At 49.4% G+C, this 26386-nt stretch overlaps 1 protein-coding gene across 1 annotated transcript in view; it reads right to left on the reverse strand.

Annotated features, from left to right (window-relative positions):
* The window catches only part of ZC3H15 (zinc finger CCCH-type containing 15), a 36115-nt gene extending 9943 nt beyond the window's left edge, over positions 1 to 26172 (reverse strand). The window contains exons 1-5 of the mRNA XM_038750902.1: positions 25804 to 26172; positions 7971 to 8072; positions 6711 to 6822; positions 4368 to 4520; positions 3567 to 3658 (exon numbers count right to left, since the gene is read on the reverse strand). Of these exons, the coding sequence (XP_038606830.1) occupies positions 3567 to 3658; positions 4368 to 4520; positions 6711 to 6822; positions 7971 to 8072; positions 25804 to 26172 (828 nt within the window). The remainder of the gene's footprint in view (positions 1 to 3566; positions 3659 to 4367; positions 4521 to 6710; positions 6823 to 7970; positions 8073 to 25803) is intronic.
* Positions 26173 to 26386: the final 214 nt, after the last annotated feature.

Below are 26386 nucleotides of genomic sequence, written 5' to 3' on the forward strand. Positions count from 1 at the left end.
GGACTGCGTCCAACTCGATTTGCTTGTACCTACTCCAGCGCTTAGTACAGTGCCTGGCACATAGTATACACACTTAAATATCATAATTACTATTACTATTTCCGCTGCTCCTTTTCAGTCCTTCTCCTCTTGCCCCTTCTTTAACTCTTCCGTTTTCCCAGCAGTTTTTCTGGGAAGATCTCCTGCCTCCTCTTGATATCCACCTCCTCCACCTGTGCCTCTGATCCCTCCTTCCGTACCTCACCAAATCGCTTGCCCCCTCCCTTATTTCCTCCTCGTCCAAAGCTTCAACTATTTCCTCTCCCACGGCTTCCCCTTCTGCTTTCAAACATGTTCATGCCTCCCCTAACCTAAAAAACCCTCTCTTGACCCCACAGCTCCCTGCAGTTATCACCCTATAATTCCTCACCACACTTCTTGAGCGAGTTGCCTCCTCTCCTCCAATTCTCTCCCTGACCCCCTCCAATATGGCTTCCAAATAATTTTGACATTTGTTAAGAGTTTACCAGCCCACACTGCGCTATGTGTTTGCCTCAGTGTAGGGTTCTGAAAAGACCATCCTCCCAATGGTCACCAAATGATCTCCTTCTTGCCAGATCCAAAGGCCCGTATTTCATCCCAATCCTCCTCGACCCTCAGCTGCCTTCGATACTTTGGACCACCCCCTTCTCCTGGAAACATTATCCAACCTCGGATTCCCCGACACTGTCCTCTCCTAGCTCTCCTAGCTCTCAGGCCGCTCATTCTCGGTCCCTCTCATGGGCTCCTCCAGTGTCTCTCACCCCCTTTCTTTCAATTGCATTTATTGAGTGCTTACTGTGTGCAGAGCACTGTACTAAGCGCTTTTAGGGGAGCCCCTCAAGGTACATTTCTAGGTCCCCTTCTATTCTCCATCTCCACCCACTCCCTTGATTCGCTCTCATGGGTTCAACTACCATCTCTAGGCAGAGGATTCCCAAATCTGCACCTCCAGCCCTGATCTCTCTCCTCTTCTGCAGTCTCATTACCTGACTTCACACCTCTCCTTGGATGCCCCGCTGACACCTCAACCTTAACACATCCACAACAAACCCCCCGCCCCACCATCTTCCCACCCAAACTGTCCTCTCCCTGACGTTCTCATCACGGAACCACATCCTCCCTGGCTCACAAGCTCCAGTCTCCGGCGTTGTCCTTGGCTCATCTCTCCCATTCAGCCCGCATTTTCATTCTGTCACCAACTACTGTCGGTTGAACCTTCACAACGGGGCTAAAATCCGCCCTTTCCTCTCCATCCAAACGGCTACCGTGTTATTCCAAGCGTTTATCCTATCGCACCTTGATTCCTGCAAGCCTCCTCACTAACCTGAACAGTGCTTTGCACATAGTAAGTACTTAACAAATGCCATTATTATTATTATAACCTCCCACCAGCTGTTCCTCCCCACGTCAGTCCATCCTTCCCAGCCCCACAGCACTTGTGCACATTTGAGTACCTATCTGTAATTTATTTATTTGTTTATTCATTCTAATGTCTGTCTCCCGCTCTGGACTGTAAGGTCGTTGTGGGCAGGGAAGGTGTCTGTTTATTGTTATAGTGTACTCCCCCAAGGGCTTAGTACAGTGCTTTGCACACAGTGAGCGCTCAATAAATACGACTGAACTTTGCTCTGCTGCCTGGATCATTTTTCTACCAAAGGGCTCAGTCCACATTTCCCCACTCGAGAACCTCCAGGGGTTGCCCATCTGCCTCTGCATCAACAGAAACCCCTTAACATCGGATTTAGAGCTCTCAATCCCTTTACCCCCTCCTACCTCACCTCGCTACTCTCCTGCTACAGTCTAGTCTGCAGACTTCCCTCCTCTAATGCCACGCTCTCACGTATCTCACCTTTAGCCTTCAACTCCTTTCCTCTTCACAGCCCACAGAAGATCCCTCCCTCCACCTTCAACATCTTATCAAAGGCCCATCTCCTCCGAGAGGCCTTCCCCGATTAGGCCCTCTTTTCCTCCTGTCCCGGCCCTCCTGCGTCACTCTTTCATTTGGATCACGTCGGGGTCGGTATACAGGAGCGCTTAGTACCGTGCTCTGCACACGGTAAGCGCTCAATAAATACGACTGAATTAATAAATGAATTTGTACCCTTGATTCACCTCTCCTCTCCCTCAGTCCCACGGTACTTGTGTACATATCCGTTATTTATTTATTTTATTTGTACATATCTATTCTATTTATTCTATTTTGTTAGGATGTTTGGTTTTCTTCTCTGTCTCCCCCCTTTTAGACTGTGAGCCCACTGTTGGGTAGGGACTGTCTCTATATGTTGCCAACTTGTACTTCCCAAGCGCTTAGTACAGTGCTCTGCACACAGTAAGCACTCAATAAATACAATTGATTGATTGATTGATTTATCTATTTCTATTGATGCCTGTCTCCCCTGCTAAAATGAAAGTTCATCCTCGACAGGGAACTTGTCTAACAACTCTGTTATACTGTACTCTCCCAAGTGTGTACATATTTACTATTCTGTTTATTTTGTTAATGATGTGCATCGTTTTATTTCTATTTATTCTGATGACTTGACACCTGTCCACATGTTTTGTTTTGTTGTCTGTCTCCCCCTTCTAGACTGTGAGCCCATTGTTGGGTAGGGACCGTCTCCATATGTTGCCAACTTGTACTTCCCAAGAGCTTAGTCCAGTGCTCTGCACACAGTAGGCGCTCAATAAATACGATTTAATGAATGAAAAGTGTTTCCAAGTACAGTGCTTTGCACACAAATAAGCATTCCGTAAAAACCACCAACTGATCGACTGATGGGCAGAACTGCTCAGTTTTTCAAAGCAGTTTTTTGGGAAACACTGCAGAACGATTCACTTCTAGACCCAATTTTGTTTTTTTTTTCAGTTAAAAACAAAACCGGGCAGACCCGTGAGGCTCAGGGGCTGTGTGGGACAAAGTTGGCATTAGCAGACCACCCAGCCCATAACAATGCCATGACTGTTATTATTTATTTAAGGGGAAAAGTCGAATATTTTTGTCTGCAGGACAGCACGCTACCAACTCAGATCCTGCATACACTTCTAAAGACAAAGGACATCGAAAGAATGAATGAATGAATAGTATTTGTTAAGCGCTCAACTATGTGCCAGACACTGTACAAAGCGCTGGGGTGGGTACAAGCAGACTGGGTTGGACACAATCCCTGCCCCACGTGGGGCTCACAGTCTCAATCCCCATTTTACAGATGAGGGAACTGAGGTCCAGAGAAGCGAAGCAGCTTGCCCAGCGTCACACAACAGATGAGCGGCACAGCTGGGACAGAGAACAGATTCTCAAGAACAAGAAATACTGAACTCCCTTTGAGCTCGTATTCCCAACCATGATAAATGAGGTTTAAAAAACTGCAGGGAAATGGAACCCCCTGCCCTTCCCATTCCGCTCCCACCAGAGCAAACAGAAATAAAGGTTTGGCCTGTAATCCAACCAAACACTTTTGTAGGAAGGCTTATTTCCCTCTTCCACATTTAACTCTTCCTAATGCTAATTAATAGTTACTGTGACCCAATGCAAGAAAAGGACATACTATTTGAGTTTTGGGTTTTTTCTTTTCCGCCTCACCATGCTTCTTGTTCACAACTTCTTCCAGCTTTTTCTCATCCCAATTCTCCATCGTATCTAGGTGGGAAGGACACAGGCAGGTGAAACAACATTACCACCCCGCAAATAACAGACATTTCCACAGATTCTATTTGGGCAAAGCTACCCTGGTCTAAAACAGAACGCTTTTTCCAAAACGCTTTAGATGAAATGGGGCACCGAACTCCCCCGCGTCCCTTATTACTTGCTGAGTTCCATCTATTCTATTTATTTTATTTTATTAGTATGTTTGGTTTTGTTCTCTGTCTCCCCCTTTTAGACTGTGAGCCCAATGTTGGGTAGGAACTGTCTCTATATGTTGCCAATTTGTACTTCCCAAGCGCTTAGTACAGTGCTCTGCACATAGTAAGCGCTCAATAAATACAATTGATGATGATGACAAGTGGGCTGTACTTTTATTTTCTTTGAAGGTATAAAATTGGAGGCCCAGAATCCTATCTTAAATGAGTACAAGAAAGACCAAGTGCTTCCTGGGCATTTCACACACAGATTTGGAGAAATCAAAATTTAAAACTCCCCACTAACTTTAAAATATTTCCATTTCATTACTAAAGTAAAAAAAAAAAAAAATCAAATGAAATATCCCAAACCACGCACCTGGAAAGGAAGAAGCTAGTACCCCTCCAGGTCTGGAAGTGACTAGGTAGTTTTAATTATCTCAAGCTACTTGCTGCCGATAAAAACTGACAAAGGATTAGAAAACATTAGCCAAAATGTGAAGACGCACCCTTTTCAAGCTCTTCGTCTCTTGCGTCGATGTAAACGCTCCGCTTTTCACATTTCCGCTCCAGAGACAAGTCATGGGAGAATTTGCACTTGTCTCCCTTCGTACACTGCCCTTGCTTGAAGAATGCACACACGACTGATTTAGGATCGGCACCTGTGTCACACGAAACGGCATTATCTCACTGAAGAGAATACGGTGCATTTGCAGGAGAGAATTTCCTAATATTTCAAAATATCCAGAGTGAGAGAGATCACAAAGGGGCCTTTGGAGAAATGGACCTCAAATTACCATTCGCATTTTCAGAAAAGAAACAAGGACAAGCCAAGATTATGTAGGTGAGGCCTTTTTTCCCATCTCTAAAGCGGGAAACAGTAGGGGGGGGCGATTATTTTTAATCATCAAAATGCAATGTTTAAGGTGGCATTTGTTCTCCCTGCCCTGAGGGATTTTGACAAATTTCGTATTGGAAAGGACAAAAAAACCCCCCCAAAAACCCAGTGTTACTAACTGTGATGGGAAAATTAGGAGGAAGAGAAAAAGTTCAGTTTTTGACAGAGGGGGACTGAGGTATCAGGAGGACTTCCACGGAGAGATGTCTGAAGGTGAGAGGAAATGGGTAATTGCAGAATTAGTGGGCTGAGGCCATTCATTCAATCGTATGTATTGAGTGTTTATTGGGTGCAAAGCACTGTATTAAGCACTTGGGAGACAATAAACAGACACATTTCCTGCCCACAACGAGCTTACAGTCTAGATCGGGAGACGGACATTAATATGAATTACACAGAATCATCCATAAAGAAGTAGCTGTTAGAGATGACCTAGTGGAAAGAGGACGGACCTGGGAGATGGAGGGCCTGGGTTCTAATCCTGGTTCTGCCAACGGCTTGCTGTGTGACCTTGGGCAAGTCACTTTACTTCTCGGTGTCTCAGTTCTCCTGTTCTCCCTCCTACTGTGAGCCCCCTAAATAACTTGTATCGTTTCCCAGTAATTGGCCCACAGTAAGCGCTTAACTAATACCATTAAAGAAAGAGATAGCAGCCAGACAGGAGAACACTGTGTCAGTGAAGCTGAGGTTAGGTGGTTTCTACGAGAAGCGGGTGGTCCACAGTGTCAGAGGTGATAATAATGATGATAGTTGCGATTACTGTGTGCAGAGCACCATGATTAGCACTTGGAAGAGAAGAACGATCGGAGACACGTTCCCTGCTTTAGAGGGGCTTGCAAGGGGGAGGCCGACAAAAATTCGACAGATAGCAGAAGCCGGAGGAAGAACACCTATTCGTCTAGAAGCAGCTGAAAAGGGAATGCAAGGGTAAATATAAAAATACATAAAGATTCGCACCCACACATGACGGCTGAGGATAAGGTCAAAGTACACAAACGCCAAGGGTGGACTGAGGAATCGAGGAAGGCAACTAGGAGGAAATGGGATTTTTGGAGAGCTGCAGTCTTTGCAGGATTGGAGGGGCGCAGCCCCAGGCCGGGGGAATGAGGCAGAGGTCGGGAGACCAGGGAGGAGACGGATATCTAGCTGCAATAAGACTGGCACTGGTTTTGAGGTGGGAGCGGATTTAACCTAAGTTAAGCAGCTCGGACGGGGCGGAGGTCTCCCACTGGTGTCCCCGGGAGTCAGGCTTCCAATCCTTCCGCCTCTTCCCATCGTAACCTGCAGCCGGGCCTCTCGGGAAGGGCTGTCCTTATCCCTACCCGATGGTTCCCTGGCTTTTCCCGGTCTTCGCGGTGGGGCGAGGGGGGGCTTTTAGCCAGGTCAGACCAAAGCGGGTCCCTGTCACTTGGAGTAAGCAGGCAGGGCTGGAGCCAGGGACCCGCTGGCATGGACGGCGGCATTCAGCTTGAGCAGGGGCTGGGCGAATCTCGGGTTTACCAAAAATAACCCCCCTCAAAAACCAATAACCGCCCCCCAACCTGAGTCGGGTGGAGATGGAAGGGAATCTAGTTGGGGGCCCTTGGGCACCAGGAGCGTCTCTAGGAATAGAGGGGAAGGAAAGAGCGGGTGGGGAGCGAGCAGCAGTTGAGCTGTGAAATACCTACAGGGCTCGGTTGTCCTGCCAGGATCCGTTTTGGGATGGAACCCGACTCGGCGCCATTCGGGCTACAGAAAAACATACCCCACTAGGCCACCGCTCCCAACACAGACGCATTTTCGAGGGACACGCTACGGACGTAGCCTGAGGTAGGCTTGTATGGCAGCCTAAGAGCTCGTCTGCATACTCAAGCGATGGCGGCAAAACGTAATTCCATACGCACGAACATTATAAGGGAGTTTTAGGGAGGAAATGGATCGCACAAAACGGGCAAATCCAAAGGATCAATGTTACCTTTACTGATTTTCTGAGCAGCAACGACAGGTTTGAAGAGCTCATTGAGCTCCTGTAGTTCTTTTTTCTTATCATCTTTCTTTAATTTCTTCTCCCCTTCACTCTGTGCAGCCTACGAAAATCCCAGAGTTGACATAGATTTAGAATTGATTTTAGATAAAGACCACGTACTAAACGTGCATGAACGTACAAAACGGTGGCCCGAAGTTACACAAGTACATTACTTCCAAACGATAATCAATTTTCCCAAAGGCCAGCTGTGTTTCCCGTCCCGTACCTTCCATCTTTTAATTTCCCACTGAAACCGCACTGGTAAATTACCTCATTCCTGCTTCTGTTCTGACATATTCCGCCGCCTCCGACCTTTAACGGTATGTGTTTGAAAAGACTCAGAGCATTTTGGAAAAAGCAAGCTAGAGGAATGTTGTCCACGGCGGCAAAACAGCCCCGAGAAACGCCGTTGGCCGTTCTTAGGCAGGGGGATGCTGGAGTCTGTTGTCAGGAAAGATGGAAGGCCTTGGGCAGACAGAGCACGGGCCTGGGCGTCAAAAGGACCTGGGGTTTTCTTTTTTGTTTTAATGGTAGCTCTTAAGCGCTTACTACGTGCCAAGCACCGTACTAACCCCTGGAGGTAGATACAAGATCAGCGGGCCGGACTCAGTCCCTGCCCAATGGGGGTCTAAGTACTGTGAATCCCCATTTAACAGATGAGGAAACTGAGGCCCAGAGTGCCTCAGGGAGAGGAGCAGGGAAGCCCGTTCCCCTGGGATTTGGGATCCGTCCATCACCAGGGTCAGCCGGACGAGGGGCCTCCTGGTCAGCTCTAGTTCCTGGCTCTGCTGTGTGACCTTGGGCGAGCCACTTGGTTTCTCCGGGCCTCAGTTCCCTCGTCTGTCAAATGGGGATTGAGACCGGGGAGCTCCAAATAGGACCCGGACCGGTCCAACTGGATGAGCTTGGCTCTATCCCAGCGCTTAGCATGGTGCCTGCCACATAGCAAGCGCTCAGCAAGTACCATCTAAAAAACCCCCCAAAAAGAACAACAAAACAGTACGTGCACGTGTGGCTTCTTGACCGTGTGAGGTGAGAGGGGGCTGCTCCCAGGGAATTCCCAGGACAGGGCGTTCCCTGACGGAATAAGGGCGCGGCTCAGGGGATCCACTCGGACCGGGAACGGGAACGTCCAAGAGGTCAGGGGTTGTGCAGATTCCACCGGAACCCCACGACCCGCCAGACCTCGGCGGTCTGCTACGCGTTTACCTGTCGCGGATTCTGCTGGCCAAACTTCACTTGGTGAGTCACCGCCTTGATGAACTTCTGCTGTTTGGCTCCTTTCTTATTCTTCAGACCAAAAGTTTTATCCTAAGGGAGAAAGATCGACCCGGTAAGGCAGGCGATTTCTTTAGATGAGCCCACTGTCCATTAAATACCGCCACAGCCCCCACCCGGCATCATTCCTGATCGAGGAGAGGCTTTTGACTCGAGCAAATGCCTCAGGAAGGTCCCTTGAGTGGTTCACTTCAACCGGCAACCCAAAGACCGAAGGGAATTTACACATCCCTTAGTATGACTGAATAAAGTTTCAAAATATCTGGTTGTCACACAATAGAAGCTTAGCTAAACGGGCCAGATTTTCGGTTTGCTCTTTTTTTCAGTACTAATAATAAAGATGGAGTTTGTTAAGCGCTTACTATGTGCAAAGCACTGTTCTAAGTGCTGGATTCAGAATCCGAATTTAGCCGGACACTATTCTTGGGAGTACAACGGTTATATGAAGTATAAAGGAAGAAAAAGAAAAGGCAGCACCAAAGTAATCCTCCCCTTGATACACCATTATCAATTCATATTCGTTGAGGAGATTCGGGTTGGGGCGTTACGGACATTTACTGATCACTTCCAAAGTGCCCACTTTATTTACTTATATTAATGTCTGCCTCCTCCTCTTGACTGTAAGCGCGTCGTGGGCAAGGTATATGTCTGTTTACTGTTACACAGTACTCTCCCAAGTGCTTACAGTGCTCTGCACACTGTACGTGCTCAATAAATATGGCTGAATGAATACTACATTGCTCTGCACACGGTAAGCGCTCAATAAATTAGAACAGTGCTTTGCACATAGTAAGCGCTTAATAAATGCCATTAAAAATAAATAAATACGACAATAATAGTACAGTGCTCTGCACAAAGTAAGCACTCGATAAATACAACTGAATGAATAGTAGTATTCTGCACACAGTAGGGGCTCAATAAATATGATTGACTGAATAATGTACTGAGCACTGGGAACAATGAAAGGACAATGAGCATGTCACCACCCCACTTCATTCGGTCGTATTTATTGAGCGCTTACTGTGTGCAGGGCATGGGACTAAGCACTTATCTCCAGGGCTTTCAATCTAGAGGGGGAAGAAAGAATAACGAGAGTCAAATCAGCCCAAACCGGGCAGAGGTAGCATTACTTGTAAAGTCTTCAAGGTCGGGGATGAAGTCTCCGTCTACGATCACACCCGATCCCGCTTCTGGCCCGTGGCTCTGCCCGCAAAAGGGGCTCAACAAATAAGGACCAAGGCTTATTTGGCTTAAGGAAGAAAAATCTTCCTCCTTGGATTAAACCACCACCACCGTCCCTTTGCTGCAAGTCTTGGGGCGGCGTTGAAGAGATGGAGGGGCGGCGTCGATTTCCCAGGGCTTATAGTACAGTGCTCTGCACACACGGGAAACCCTCACCAGGCACTATTAGCAGTACTCCCATGGGGACGGGCAGAGAGGGAAGGAAGAGGGGGAGAAGGGGTGGAAGAAGTGAGCCAGTCTGACCCCCAGGTGGGCAGGAGGCGTGCTCCATGCCCTATTGTCTGCTGTGTGACTCTGGAGAAGTCACATCACCTCTCTGTGCCTCAGCTGTACAATGGGGATCGAGAGTGTAAGCCCCATGTGGGACAGGGACTGTGTCCAACCTTATTGGCTGATATCCATCCCAGCACTTAGTACAGTGCCTGGCGCATAGTAAGCACCTAACAAATGCCATAATTACTATTATAAGTGGACGAATAATTACAATTATTGACTGATTGCATGCAGGACGCTCTGCCAAACACACCGTTCCTCTGGGTTTGAAACCTCAACCAGTAATCTTATTTTAAAATGCCCCTGTTGCCTTTAAAGACCCTCCGCTAATCCGACGACTCTTTAACCAGATGCCCACCTACGGCGAGGCTAGAAAACACCTGGAAATCAGTCCCACAATTGCAAGTGCTTTAAGAATGCAGTGCTCTAGACAGGATGAGTGTGAAACCGAATATCAATTTTCCCACTCGGCTGCCTTTGGAAGAGACAGGGTTGGAGCGGCAAGGATTTTATTTTTTGGCTCAGGATAAGACTGAGCCACATTCCTAGAAATCAGTTATTGCACGATGTGGTTGTGGTGTGGGAACGGATCCCGATGACCCGGGGGAGTGCTAGCCTCCCAGGTGGGGAGGGTCTCAAACAGAGGGTGCCCAGGGGGTCTCCCCCAAGATCCAGCTGACCCTGGCCTCCCTGCCACCGCCCTCCCAAGACAACTAAAACTGCTGCCCCTCTCCCAAGCTCTCCCTTTGAAGCCGGAAGGCCCCGGAAAAACTGGGGGACCAGGGCTGCAAGAGGCCAGAATCAAGAACCCTAAAACTAGCGTGGCAAGTCCCCGCTCCCCTCCACGCCGCCCACCCGGCCACCGCTGCTTACGCAGCCAGGCCTTGGGGGAGGCAGGGCTGAGAGGGAGGAAACAGAAGAGAGATAAGAAATTTGAAGGGTGGGAAGGAAGAAGAAACAGGGAAAGCGTTGTTCCAATCTGTGAAAGGTTGCGTGTGTGTTTCTCTCTCTCTCTCCCTCTTGCCCAAGGTGTAGAAAGGCGCAACGCCACTTAAATAGGCACATACCCAAATCAGGAGGACTAAAGAAGTGACAGGTGAAATCGTCCCCCTGAACGGGAGATGTGGGAGAACCACAACCTCATTTGTTCAGTTAGAGAAATGATCGTGGCCTGATTCAAAGCATCGGCTCCCTTTTGAATCTCCTCTGATCGGTCTGGCCAGGACCATGGAGTAGCTTCTGTATGAAGGTGGGTTGAAAGCACCAGCACCTTCAGGAGCAGGCCCAGAGGACACGATTACAGTCCTCTAGACTGTACGCTCATAGTGGGTAGGGAATCTATCTGTTTACTGTTGTGCGGTCCTCTCCCAAGAGCTCAGTACAGTGCTCTGCACACTGTAAGCGCTCAGGAAATACGATGGAATGGAATTGAACGGATTAGTCTACAAAACCCTGATGGTGGAAACACATAACTGCTGTTCATCAAGGCAAAAAAGAGGGAGGAGAGGACCTCCGCTCCAATTTGAGAAGAGCAGGTTCATCCCAAAGGGAAATAGTTCTTTCCCGGAGCACCTGATGAGCGTGTGGAATTAGCTACCCTAGGAACTTGTGCAGGCAGAAAATATTAGTAGACTCCAGAGGGGCTTGGATAGATTTCTGGATGAGGGGCCCGTAATGGGTTCCCGGAGTGAAAACATTAGGGATTTTGGATGATTCGCCTCGAACCGTGAGGATGGTGGTCTGGGAGAGCTGCCGTTAGTTTCCCCACACACGAGGAGGCCACTGTCGGAAACAAACTGATATGGTTTCTCCTCGCGGGGGAACGATGCTTGGGCTTCAGCTGGAGCAAGAACTTCTCCAAGGAGTAAAGGATGCCGCGGTTTGATCGGTGCCACCCCAGCCAGTCGGGGGCCAGAGTGCCGGGAGCGAGACAGGAGTAACAGCAGTAACCATCTTTACTAAGTGCTTAGTGTATGCAGAGCACTGTACTAAGCGCTTGGGAAGTGCAAGTTGCTGTACTAAGCACTAAGCAGGAGTTAGGCACGGGCCCTTGTCCCTCGGGGGGTAGCACACTGAGACACGTCCAGTTTACGTTCAGGCAGGGGCAGCGTGGCCCCCGTGGATAGGGCACAGGCCTGGGTTCTAATCCCGGCTCGGCCACTTGCTGGCTGTGTGACCTTGGGCGAGTCACTTTATCTTTCTATGCTTCTGTTCCCTCATCTGCAAAATGGGGATAGAGACTGTGAGCCTTATGTGGGTCAGGGCCTGTTTTCCAATGGATTAGTCGGTATCTACCTCGGTGCTTAGAACTGGACTTGGCATATAGTAAGCACTTAGATATTTAAAAAACAAAAAAAAAAAGAAAAGAGCCTTCTGTGGCCAAAGTGGAGAGGGTGCCACTAGAGAGTGCGGCGTGTGCCAATGATGTACCTAAGTGCGCCACAAGCCAGTAGGCAAACTGTCGTCTGTGCCGCCGGGTTTGGCCTGCTCCTTTTAGGGGATTCATCTGGGCCAGGTCTACATCGCAGAACCACCCGATCCAGGTCCGGCAGCCAGAACCGGGCCGAGGCTCCGGGGGTCCTGATTCTCAGAGGCCACGGTGGGTCAAATTGGACAGAAGACGCCGGTCTGACCCGGGAACCACCGATCTTAGGTTTCTAAATCTCCCGACACGAGATCGTCGGTGAAGGTCTGCAGCCCGAGGTTCCTCGGCCCCCGGGACTCTGGGATCTGGGCTTGGGGGGGAGCCCTGATGAATTGGGAGCCGAGTGAGCAAGGAGTCCGAGGACTATCCCCTTTCAGCTCGAAACCACTGCTGGTTTGGGGAAATTGTTGTTTTTCCCGAATCAGTTAAGCCACGAATTCCCTGTCAATCGGCTCCTTCCGCCACGGCCCTCCCCACGCCTTTCAAATGAGCAGTCCTTGGACCGGGGACCATGGCTTGCTTAATATCTTGGAAGCTTTCCCTAGTGTTTAGCGAAGCACTTTAACGAATGGCATAAACAGAAACGCCGGCTAGCCTGCCTTCTTTAAGTACTCATATGTTGCCCTGGGCATCAGAGATATTCAACAGCCATAGTTCTTGAATCCCACGGATCGACATCTCCTACTGGATCAAATCAAATGCTTGTCGCGTTTTTCAAGCACAAGGGCAAAAGCAAAAGACTAAACATTAAAAGACAATGGAAAAGTGAAGGAGGAGAGCCACCAATAAACTAACGGTAAGCATCATCTGTAAGAACATTAGCTACGAATCACCAAGTACTCTCCAGGAGCCTAATCCAAACCCAACAGCTTCTCAAATCATTTCGTAAGATATTCCGGGAGAAAATGGATGAGTTTAATTTTACTGTTCCATCTGTCAGGTTCCTTCTTATGAATTAAAGGATGACGCTCTCTCCTGGCGCATTTTCCTTGAGGGGTTTTGCTATGTACCGGGATGAAATCAGAGATGTGAATTCAGCCAGCTGAAAATTCTCAATGTTGTGACGGAAGGTGGAAAACTACTTGCACTTAAATTGAGTCTTCAAAACGAGATGAAAATGAAAACAATTCAACAGGGCAAAAACGTGTGATGCAACACATTCCGAAATAAAAATAGGACACAAAGGCAATAATCCTTCCTTCCACGTAGGTTTATCCCCTTTGTGATCTCGTGACACAGTTTAACTCATGAGCTGATGGGAAAGGGGCAATCCTGGCATTTCACTTCGGTATCTCTGCTCCCAACAAACCACTCCTACCCGCTGGGCTTTGTTTAGGAATCGTGGTCATTTGCTACGCGCTTTGTGCCAAGCACTGTGCTGTACACAATGCGGAGAGATCAGGCGGTCTTTGTCCCGCCTGTCTTCTGTCTTTAGGGTACTCACTACTCTCCCGAGCTTGGCACAAAGTAAGCTCTCAATTCTACTGAGAAGAGTGGGGATGACGGGGAGAAAAGAAAAAGAAAGCTTGTGAGGACCGGAGGAAAAAAAAACACTCCAGGCTCCCGTATAGGTGTTGATGAATCGCTAGAGGTTTACAAACAAATGTACCTTGAAATTGCCTTTTCGTCCCTTCAAAAATATTAAAGATACTGTCACATTCTTCCAAGCGCTTAGTCCAGTGCTCTGCACACAGAACGCCCCAACGAATACCACTGACGGGCTGATTAAGCTATCTCGAAAACTTCTTCCAATGAATCCTGAAGTCTTCTCCACGAGCCCTATATACCTGGCTTGATAAACAAACTATTTTAATCACCCTAACTGGCTCTTCCACCCTGGCGACGCCTCCGTAGTACATTATGAATGCGGAATAAAAGCCGACCGACGGGAGACGTATAATTAGCCCCAATGATACGGTGTCAACCCGAGGACGGGCACAACGCCCCTATAAGCGGGGGCACGGAAAGCTATAATAGGCGCTTTCACGGTGCCCGGTTTCTAGAGAGGGTAACCTTTGTGTGTGCGCAGAGATGGTGGGAGGCCCCGGCTGCTCGTTCTGAGTTGCAATCCTTCCTCCCGCGTGGGATCGTCCCCTTTGTGATCTCTAGGCCCGCTCTAACTCATTCATTCAGTCGTATTTATTGAGTGCTTACTGTGTGCAGAGCACCGGACTAACTCCTGAGCGATCCTCAGGGGGCTGCTGGAAGAAGGGCGATTCTACCACTCTGCTTCGGGATCTCAGCCCCCAACCAACCATGCGACCCGAGGGGCTTGGCTTAATCGCTGGGAGATTTGTGCAGCGCTATGCGCCGAGCACTGTGCTACTCACTGCCGCTTTCGCGGTGCCCAGTTTCCAGAGAGGGCGGCTTTTGTGGGCGCACAAAGTGGCTGGGACTGTGGGCGCCTACCCCGTCACACGAGGCCGCGGAATCTCCCCGTCGGCGGCGTCTCCGAGTAGCCCGCTGGGGAAGGGAGGAGCTGTTCGTTCATTCGATCGATCATATTTAATAATAATAATAATAATAATGTTGGTATTTGTTAAGCGCTTACTATGTGCAAAGCACTGTTCTAAGCGCTGGGGTAGATACAAAGTAATCAGGTCGTCCCACGAGGGGCTCACAGTCTTCATCCCCATTTTATTCATTCATTCATTTGTATTTATTGAGCGCTTACTGTGTGCAGAGCACTGTACGAAGTACTTGGAAGTACAAGTTGGCAACATATGGAGACGGTCCCTACCCAACAGCGGGCTCACAGTCTAGAAGGGGGAGACAGACAACAAAACCAAACATATTAACAAAATAAAATGAATAGAATAGTAAATATGTACAAGTAAAATAGAGTAATAAATATGTACAAACATATACCCACATATCCAGGTGCTGTGGGGAGGGGAAGAAGGTAAGGCGGAGGGGATGGGGAGGGGGAGAGGAAGGAGGGGGCTCAGTGTGGGAAGGCCTCCTGGAGGAGGAGAGCTCTCAGTAGGGCTTTGAAGGCAGGAAGAGAGCTAGAAGAATAATGATGGCGTTTTTATTAAGCCAATTATTTATTTTATTTATGTGCAAAGCACTGGTCTAAGCGCCGGGGAGGTTACAAGGTGATCAGGTTGTCCCATGGGGGGTTCCCAGTCTTCATCCCCATTTTACAGATGAGGTAACTGAGGCACAGAGAAGTGAAGTGACTTGCCCGAAGTCACGCAGTTGACAATTTTTAGACTGTGAGCCCACTGTTGGGTCGGGACTGTCTCTATATGTTGCCAACTTGTACTTCCCAAGGGCTTAGTCCAGTGCTCTGCACACAGTAAGCGCTCAATAAATACGACTGATTGATTGAATTGGCAGAACCAGGACTCTAACCCCTGACCTCTGACTCCAAAGCCCGGGTTCTTTCCACTGAGCCACACAGCTTCTCTATTCATTCAATCGTATTTATTGAGTGCTTATTGTGTGCAGAGCACTGTACTAAGTGCCTGGGAAGTACAAGTTGGCAACGATGAGGGAACTGAGGCCCAGAGAAGTGAAGTGACTTGCCCAAAGTCACACAGCTGACAAGTGGTGGGGCTGGGATTTGAACCCACGGCCTCTGACTCCAAAGCCCGGGCTCTTTCCACTGAGCCACACTGTTTCCCAATGCTTACCGTGTGCAGAGCACTGTACTAAACGCTTGGAAAAGTACGACAACAGACACGTTCCCTGCCTAACGGTAACTCCGTACATATTCATTCATTCATTCATTCATTCAATCGTATTTATTGAGCGCTTACTGTGTGCAGAGCACTGTACTAAGCGCTTGGGAAGTACAAGTTGGCAACATCTAGGGACAGTCCCTACCCAACAGTGGGCTTGCCTTTGATGGGTTTCACTCATTCATTCAATAGCATTTATTGAGTGCTTACCGTGTGCAGAGCACTGTACTAAGCGCTTCAGAGAGTACAATACAACAACAAACGTATTCCCTGCCTAACGGTAACACTGGCTACACACTGTGGGCCTCTGGCTTCGATGTGCTTCGCTCATTCATTCAATAAATCCTATTTATTGAGTGCTTACCGTGCAGAGCACTGAATTAAGCGCTTGGGAGAGTACAGAGGCAGCATGGCTTAGCGGAAAGAGCATGTGCCTGGGAGTCAAGAGGACGTGGGTTCTAATCCCGCCTCTGCCACTTGTCTGCTGTGCTACCCTGGAGAAGTCCCTTAACTTCTCTGGGCCTCAGTTCCCTCATCTGTCAAATGGGGATGAAGACTGAGCGCTCCCCTTCTAGACTGTGAGCCCGCTGCTGGGTAGGGACCGTCTCTATATGCTGCCAACTTGTACTTCCCAAGCGCTTAGTCCAGTGCTCTGCACACAGTAAGCGCTCAACAAATACAACTGAATGAATGAATGTGGGACGACCTGATCACCTCATATCTACCCCAGCGCTTAGAACAGTGCCTGCAGGTGCTTAACGAATACCAGCCTTATCACTATAATCAGAACAGTGCTTGGCACGCCGTAAGCGCTTAATAAATACCATCGTTATCCTTATTATTACAATTAGAAAAGTGCGTGGCACGTAGTGAGCGCTTAGCACATCCCATCGTTATTATTACGACTTATCACAATACAACAACAGTTTCGAAAACTTCCCCTAAAGCCCTGCCTGCCCTCCCGCAACCCCCCCGTGTCGTTTGTGAGCTCTGCACACAGCAAGCGCCCAAACTGCGAGCCTGCTGTGGGGCAGGGATTGTTTCTACCTGTTGCCGACGTGCAGTGTCCCAAGCGTTTAGTACAGTGCTCGGCACGCAGTAAGCGCTCAATCACTATGACGACTCAATGAATCAGTCAGTCAATGCCATCGACGGGCTGATGGACTGATCGGGGCCTGCACCCAAAGAGGCCGAGGCCCTGTCTGCCAAACTAGCCTTCTTCCTCCCTCCAAGGCTCTGCTGTAGAGAAGCAGCGTGGCTCCGTGGAAAGAGCCCGGGCTTTGGAATCAGAGGTCATGGGTTCAAATCCCGGTTCCGCCACTTGGCGGCTGTGTGACTTCGGGCAAGTCACTTCACTTCTCTGGGCCTCAGTTCCCTCATCTGGAAAATGGGGATAAAGACTGTGAGCCCCCCGTGGGACAACCTGATCACCTTGTAACCTCCCCAGCGCTCAGAACAGTGTTTTGCACATAGTCAGTGCTTAATAAGTGCCATCATTATTATTATTACTGAGAGCTCACCTCCTCCAGGTCTTCCCAGACTGAGCTCCCCCAGACTGAGCGCAAAGCGCTTAACAAACGCCATCATCATCATTATTATTATTATTATGCCAGTGCTTAGAATAGTGCTTGGCACAGAGTAAGCGCTTAATAATTATGATGATGATGATCATTAATGATACCATGATAATAATAAGAACTGAGCCCCCTTTCTCCTCTCCTCCTCCCCATCCCCCCGGCCCTACCTCCTTCCCCTCCCCACAGCACCTGTACAGATGCTTGTACAGATTTATTACTCTATTTTACTTGTACATATTTACAATTCACTTTATTTTGTTAATACGTTTTGTTTTGTTGTCTGCCTCCCCCTTCTAGACTGTGAGCCCGCTGTTGGGTAGGGACCGTCTCTATATGTTGCCCACTTGGACTTCCCAAGAGCTTAGTACAGTGCTCTGCACACAGTAAGCGCTCAATAAATACGATTGAATGAATAATGAAGTACTGACTATGTAGCCGATTGGTACTTTCCAGGCGCTTAGTCCAGTGCTGTGCACGCAGTAAGCGCCCAATCAATACGATTGAATGAATGAATAGGTACTATGCTGCTGACTTGTCCTTCCCAGGCGCTTAGTCCAGTGCTGTGCACACAGTAAGCGCTCAATAAATACGACTGAATAAATGAAGTACTGACTACGTAGCCAATTGGTACTTCCCAGGTGCTTAGCCCAGTGCTGTGCACGCAGTAAGCGCCCAATCAATACGATTGAATGAATGAATGAATGAATGAATAGGTACTGAGTACGTTGCCGACTTGGACTTCCCGGGCGCTTAGTCCAGTGCTGTGCACGCAGTAAGCGCCCAATCAATACGAATGAATGAATGAATAGGTACTGACTACGTTACCGACTTTGACTTCCCGGGCGCCTAGTCCAGTGCTGTGCACGCAGTAAGCGCCCAATCAATACGATTGAATGAATGAATAGGCACTGACTACGCTGCCGACTTGGACTTCCAAGGCGCTCAGTCCAGTGCTGTGCACACAGTAAGCGCCCAATAAATACGACTGAATGAATGGATGAATGAATAGGTACTGACTACGCTGCCGACTAGTCCTTCCCGGGTGCTCAGTCCAGTGCTGTGCACACAGTAAGCGCCCAATCAATACGAATGAATGAATGAATGAATGAATGAATGAATAGGTACTGACTACGTAGCCGACTGGTACTTCCCAGGCGCCTAATCCAGTGCTGTGCACGCAATAAGCGCCCAATCAATATGAATGAATAGGTACTGACTACGTAGCCGACTGGTACTTCCCAGGCGCCTAATCCAGTGCTGTGCACACAATAAGCGCCCAATCAATACGGTTGAATGAATGAATGAATAGGCACTGACTACGCTGCTGACTTGTCCTTCCCAGGCGCTTAGTCCAGTGCTGCGCACACAGTAAGTGCTCAATACGACTGAATGAATGAAGTACTGACTACGTAGCCGATTGGTACTTCCCAGGCGCTTAGCCCAGTGCTGTGCACGCAGTAAGCGCCCAATCAATACGATTGAATGAATAGGCACTAACTACACTGCCGACTTGGCCTTCCCAAGCGCTTAGTCCAGTGCTGTACACGCAGTAGGTGCCCAATCAATACGATTGAATGAATGAATGAATAGGCACTGACTACGTAGCTGATTGGTACTTCCCAGGCGCTTAGTCCAGTGCTGTGCACGCAGTAAGCGCCCAATCAATACAATTGAATGAATGAATAGGTACTGACTACGCTGCCGACTTGGACTTCCCGGGCGCTTAGTCCAGTGCTGTCCACGAAGTAAGCGCTCAATATATATGACTGAATGAATGAATGAAGTACTGACTAAGTAGCCGATTGGCACTTCACAGGCGCCTAGTCCAGTGCTGTGCACGCAGTAAGCGCCCAATCAATACGATTGAATGAATGAATGGGTACTGACTACGCCGCCAACTTGGACTTCCCAGGCGCTTAGTCCAGTGTTGTGTATGCAGTAAGCGCTCAATAAATACGATTGAATGAATAAATGAATGAAGTACTGACTACGTAGCCGATTGGTACTTCCCAGGCTCCTAGTCCGGTGCTGTGCACGCAGTAAGCACCCAATCAATACGATTGAATGAATGAATGAATGAATAGGTACTGAGTACGTTGCCGACTTGGACTTCCCGGGCGCTTAGTCCAGTGCTGTGCACGCAGTCAGCGCCCAATCAATACGACTGAATGAATAAATGAATGAAGTACTGACTACGTAGCCGATTGGTACTTCCCAGGCGCCGAGTCCAGTGCTGTGCACGCAGTAAGCGCCCAATCAATACAATTGAATGAATGAATAGGTACTGACTACGCTGCCAACTTGGACTTCCCAAGCGCTTAGTCCAGTGTTGTGTATGCACTAAGTGCTCAATAAATACGACTGAATGAATAAATAAATGAAGTACTGACTACGTAGCCGATTGGTACTTCCTAGGCTCCTAGTCCGGTGCTGTGCACGCAGTAAGCGCCCAATCAATACGATTGAATGAATGAACAGGTACTGACTACGTTACCAACTTGGCCTTCCCAAGTGCTTAGTCCAGTGCTCTGCACACAGTAAGCGCTCAACAAATACGATTGAATGAATGAATGAATGAATAGGTACTGACTACGCTGCTGACTTGGCCTTCCCGGGGTGCTCAGTCCAGTGCTGTGCACGCAGTAAGCGCCCAATCAATACGAATGAATGAATGAATGAATAGGTACTGACTATGCTGCCGACTTGGCCTTCCCGGGGCGCTCAGTCCAGTGCTGTGCACGCAGTAAGCGCCCAATCAATACGATTGAATGAATGAATAGGTACTGAGTACGTTGCCGACTTGGACTTCCCGGGCGCTCAGTCCAGTGCTGTGCACGCAGTAGGCGCCCAATCAATACCATTGAATGAATGAATGAATAGGTACTGAGTACGCTGCCGACTTGGACTTCCCGGGCGCATAGTTCAGTGCTGTGCACGCAGTAAGCGCCCAATCAATACGATTGAGTGAATGAATGAATGAATAGGCACTGACTACGCTGCCGACTTGGCCTTCCCAAGCGCTTAGTCCAGTGCTGTGCACACAGTAAGCGCCCAATCAATACGAATGGGTACTGACTACGTTACCGGCTTGGACTTCCTAAGCGCTTAGTCCAGTGCTGTGCACGCAGTAAGCGCCCAATCAATACGATTGAATGAATGAATGAATAGGTACTGACTACGTAGCCGATTGGTACTTCCCAGGCGCTTAGCCCAGTGCTGTGCACGCAGTAAGCGCCCAATCAATACGATTGAATGAATGAATGAATGAATAAGTACCGACTACATAGCCGACTGGTACTTCCCAGGCGCCTAGTCCAGTGCTGTGCACGCAGTAAGCGCCCAATCAATACGATTGAATGAATGAATGAATAGGCACTGACTACGCTGCCAACTTGTCCTTCCGGGGCGCTCAGTCCAGTGCTGAGCACGCGGTAAGCGCCCAATCAATACGAATGAATGAATGAATGAATGAATAGGCACTGACTACGCTGCCGACTTGGACTTCCGGGGCGCTTAGTCCAGTGCTGTGCGCACAGTAAGCGCCCAATCAATACGATTGATTGAATGAATGAATAGGTACTGACTACGCTGCCCACCTGTCCTTCCCAGGCGCTTAGTCCAGTGCTGTGCACACAGTAAGCGCTCAGTCAATACGATTGAATGAATGAATGAATAGGTACTGACTACGCTGCCCACCTGTCCTTCCCGGGCGCTTAGTCCAGTGCTGTGCACGCGGTAAGCGCCCAATCAATACGATTGAATGAATGAATGAATAGGTACTGACTACGCTGCCGACTTGGACTTCCCAAGCGCTTAGTCCAGTGCTGTGCACGCAGTAAGCGCCCAATCAATACGAATGAATGAATGAATGAAAGGTACTGACTACGTAGCCGATTGGTACTTCCCGGGCGCCTAGTCCAGTGCTGTGCACGCAGCAGGCGCCCAATCAATATCACTGAATGAATGAATGAATAGGTACTGACTACGTTGCCGATTGGTACTTCCCAGGTGCCTAGTCCAGTGCTGTGAACGCAGTAAGCGCCCAATCAACACGATTGAATGAATGAATGAATGAATAGGTACTGAGTACGTTACCGACTTGGCCGTCCCAAGTGCTTAGCCCAGTGCTGTGCACGCAGTAAGCGCCCAATCAATACGATTGAATGAATGAATGAATAGGTACTGACTACGTAGCCGAACGGTACTTCCCAGGCGCTTAGTCCAGTGCTGTGCACGCAGTAAGCTCCCAATCAATACGACTGAATGAATGAATGAATAGGTACTGACTACGTTACCGACTTGGCCGTCCCAAGAGCTTAGTCCAGTGCTCTGCACACAGTAAGCGCCCAATCAATACGATTGAATGAATGAATAGGCACTGACCTCGCTGCCGACTTGGACTTCCCGGGCGCTTAGACCAGTGCTGTGCACACAGTAAGCGCCCAATCAATACGACTGAATGAATAAATGAAGTACTGACTACGTAGCCCATTGGCACTTCCCAGGCGCCTAGTCCAGTGCTGTGCACGCAGTAAGAGCCCAATCAATATGATTGAATGAATGAATAGGTACTGACTACGCTGCCAACTTGGACTTCCCAGGCGCTTAGTCCAGTGTTGTGTATGCAGTAAGCGCTCAATAAATACGATTGAATGAATAAATGAATGAAGTACCGACTACGTTGCCGATTGGTACTTCCCAGGCACCTAGTCCAGTGCTGTGCACGCAGTAAGCACCCAATCAATACGATTGAATGAATGAATGAATGAATAGGTACTGACTACGCTGCCGACTTGGACTTCCGGGGTGCTTAGTCCAGTGCTCTGCACACAGTACGTGCCCAATCAACACGATTGAATGAATGAATGAATGAACAGGTACTGACTACGCTGCAGACTTGGACTTCCCAGGTGCTTAGTCCAGTGCTGTGCACGCAGCAAGTGCTCAATAAATAAGACTGAATGAATTAAATGAATGAAGTACTGACTACGTAGCCGATTGGTACTTCCCAGGCGCTTAGCCCAGTGCTGTGCAAGCAGTAAGCGCCCAATCAATACGACTGAATAAATAGGCACTGACTACGCTGCCGACTTGGACTTCCCAAGCGCTTAGTCCAGTGCTGTGCACGCAGTAGGTGCCCAATCAATATGATTGAATGAATGAATAAATAGGCACGGACTACGTAGCCGATTGGTACTTCTCAGGTGCCTAGCCCAGTGCTGTGCACACAGTAAGCGCCCAATCAATACGATTGACTGTCTCTATATGGACTGTATATGTTGCCAATTTGTACTGAACGAATAGGTACTGACTACGCTGCCGACTTGGACTTCCCGGGCGTTTAGTCCAGTGTTGTGTATGTGTATGTGTATGCAGTAAGCGCTCAATAAATACGATTGAATGAATAAATGAATGAAGTACTGACTACGTTGCCGATTGGCACTTCCCAGGCGCCTAGTCCAGTGCTGTGCACGCAGTAAGCGCCCAATCAATACGAATGAATGAATGAATAGGTACTGACTACGTTACCGACTTGGACTTCCCGGGCGCTTAGTCCATTGCTCTGCACACAGTAAGCGCTCAATCAATACGATTGAATGAATGAATGAATAGGTACTGACTACGCTGCCGACTTGGACTTCCCGGGCGCTCAGTCCAGTGCTGTGCACACAGTAAGCACTCAGTAAATATGATTGATTGAATGAATGAATGAATAGGTACTGACTATGTAGCCGATTGGTACTTCCCAGGCGCCTAGCCCAGTGCTGTGCACGCAGTAGGTGCCCAATCAATACGATTGAATGAATGAATGAATAGGCACTGACTACGCTGCTGACTTGTCCTTCCGGGGCGCTCAGTCCAGTGCTGAGCACGCAGTAAGCGCCCAATCAATACGAATGAATGAATGAATGAATAGGCACTGACTACGCCGCCGACATGGACTTCCGGGGCGCTCAGTCCAGTGCTGTGCATACAGTAAGCGCCCAATCAATACGATTGAATGAATGAATGAATATGTAGTGACTACGCTGCTGATTTGTCTTTCCCAGGCGCTTAGTCCAGTGCTGTGCACACAGTAAGCGCCCAGTCAATACGATTGAATGAATGAATGAGTAGGTACTGACTATGTAGCTGATTGGTACTTCCCCGGCGCCTAGTCCAGTGCTGTGCACGCAGTAGGCGCCCAATCAATACCATTGAATGAATGAATGAATAGGTACTGACTACGTAGCCGACTGGTATTTCCCAGGCGCCTAATCCAGTGCTGCGCACGCAGTAAGCGCCCAATCAACACGATTGAATGAATGAATGAATGAATAGGCACTGACTACGCTGCCGACTTGGCCTTCCCAGGCGCTTAGTCCAGTGCTGTGCACGCAGTAAGCGCCCAATCAATACGATTGAATGAATGAATGAATAGGTACTGACTACGTAGCCGATTGGTACTTCCCAGGCGCCTAATCCAGTGCTGCGCACGCAGTAGGCGCCCAATCAATACCATTGAATGAATGAATGAATGAATAGGCACTGACTACGCTGCCGACTTGTCCTTCCGGGGGCGCTCAGTCCAGTGCTGTGCACGCAGTAAGCGCCCAGTCAATACGATTGAATGAATGAATGAATAGGTACTGACTACGGTGCCGATTGGTACTTCCCAGGCGCCTAGTCCAGTGCTGTGAACGCAGTAAACGCCTAATTAATACGATTGAATGAATGAATGAATAGGCACTGACTACGCTGCCGACTTGGACTTCCCAGGCGCTCAGTCCAGTGCTGTGCACGCAGTAAGCGCCCAATCAATACGATTGAATGAATGAATGAATAGGTACTGACTACGTAGCCGATTGGTACTTCCCGGGCGCCTAGTCCAGTGCTGTGCACACAGTAGGCGCCCAATCAATACCATTGAATGAATGAATGAATAGGTACTGAGTACGCTGCTGACTTGGACTTCCCGGGGGCTTAGCCCAGTGCTGTGCACGCAGTAAGCGCCCAATCAATACGAATGAATGAATGAATGAATGGGTACTGACTACGTTACCGACTTGGACTTCCTAAGCGCTTTGTCCAGTGCTGTGCACGCAGTAAGCGCCCAATCAATACAAATGAATGAATAAATGAATGAATAGGCACTGACTACGTAGCCGATTGGTACTTCCCAGGCGCCTAGTCCATTGCTGTGCACGCAGTAAGCGCCCAATCAATACGATTGAATGAATGAATGAATAGGTACTGACTACACTGCCGACTTGTCCTTCCGGGGCGCTCAGTCCAGTGCTGTGCACGCAGTAAGCGCCCAACCAATACGAATGAATGAATGAATGGGTACTGACAACGTTCCCGACTTGGACTTCCTAAGCGCTTAGCCCAGTGCTGTGCACGCAGTAAGCGCCCAATCAATACGATTGAATGAATGAATGAATAGGTACTGACTACGTAGCCGATTGGTACTTCCCAGGCGCCTAGTCCAGTGCTGTGCACGCAGTAAGAGCCCAATCAACACGATTGAATGAATGAATGAATAGGCACTGACTACGCTGCCGACTTGTCCTTCCGGGGCGCTCAGTCCAGTGCTGAGCATGCAGTAAGCGCCCAATCAATACGAATGAATGAATGAATAGGCACTGACTACGCCGCCGACTTGGACTTCCGGGGCGCTTAGTCCAGTGCTGTGCACACAGTAAGCGCCCAATCAATACGATTGAATGAATGAATGGGTACTGACTACGCTCCTGATTTGTCCTTCCCGGGGCGCTCAGTCCAGTGGTGTGCACGCAGTAAGCGCCCAATCAATACGATTGAATGAATGAATGAATAGGCACTGACTACGCTGCCGACTTGGACTTCCGGGGCGCTTAGTCCAGTGCTGTGCACGCAGTAAGCGCCCAATCAATACGATTGATTGAATGAATGAATAGGTACTGACTACGCTGATTTGTCTTTCCCAGGCGCTTAGTCCAGTGCTGTGCACGCAGTAAGCGCTCAGTAAATACGATTGAATGAATGAATGAATAGGTACTGACTACGTAGCCGATTGGTACTTCCCGGGCGCCTAGTCCAGTGCTGCGCACGCAGTAAGCGCCCAATCAATACCATTGAATGAATGAATGAATGAATAGGCACTGACTACGCTGCCGACTTGTCCTTCCGGGGGCGCTCAGTCCAGTGCTGTGCACGCAGTAAGCGCCCAATCAATACGATTGAATGAATGAATGAATAGGTACTGACTACGTAGCCGACTGGTATTTCCCAGGCGCCTAATCCAGTGCTGCGCACGCAGTAAGCGCCCAATCAACACGATTGAATGAATGAATGAATGAATAGGCACTGACTACGCTGCCGACTTGGCCTTCCAAGGCGCTCAGTCCAGTGCTGCGCACGCGCTAAACGCCCCCTCGCCACGAATGAATGAATGAATGACTGACTGACTGACTGAGGGGGCTGAGGGAGGGAAGGCCTCCCGGAGGAGGTGAGGTGTGAGGAGGAGGGCTTGGAAGGGAGGAGGAGGGCACGGAGCGGATGCCCGGCTGATGGAGGGGGTCGGGGGTCGCAACTTTTACCTCAATAATCTTCTCCTTCTTCTTCTGCTCGGCCTTCTTGTTGGCGGCGGCGGCGGGGGCCGCCTTCTTGGGGGGCATAATGGCGGCCGGGCCGAGGGGGGGGGGGACGGGGGCCGCGCGCCTGCGCGCACGCGCGCTCGAGACCAACGCCAACTTCCGGCGCCGAAGGACCGTCGCGCGCACGCGCTCGAGACCAACGCCAACTTCCGGCGCCGAAGCGCGCGCGCGCGCGAGGCCGTAAAGCGTCGCTTCGCGACAGGTCGGAGGTCGCCCCCGCCCGGCGCGGGGCACCTTGGGGGCGCGAGGCGACGCCCAGGCCGGCCGACTGCGCACGCGCCGCCCGCCGGCCCCGCCCCCGGAAGGGCGCATGCGCAGAGCGGAGGTACCGTCACGTGGGTACAGTCAGTGCCTCGTTCTGCGTCTGCGCGCAGTAAGCGCTCAATAAATACAATCGAATCAATCAATTTATTGGGCGCTTACTGAGTGCAGGGCACTGTACTAAGCGCTTGGGAAATCCAAGTTGGCAACATTAGAGAGACAGTCCCTACCCAACAGTGGGCTCACAGTCTGGAGGAATGAACGA

The sequence above is a fragment of the Tachyglossus aculeatus genome, chromosome 9 (genome assembly GCF_015852505.1).
Source record: "Tachyglossus aculeatus isolate mTacAcu1 chromosome 9, mTacAcu1.pri, whole genome shotgun sequence".
Taxonomy (NCBI): domain Eukaryota; kingdom Metazoa; phylum Chordata; class Mammalia; order Monotremata; family Tachyglossidae; genus Tachyglossus; species Tachyglossus aculeatus.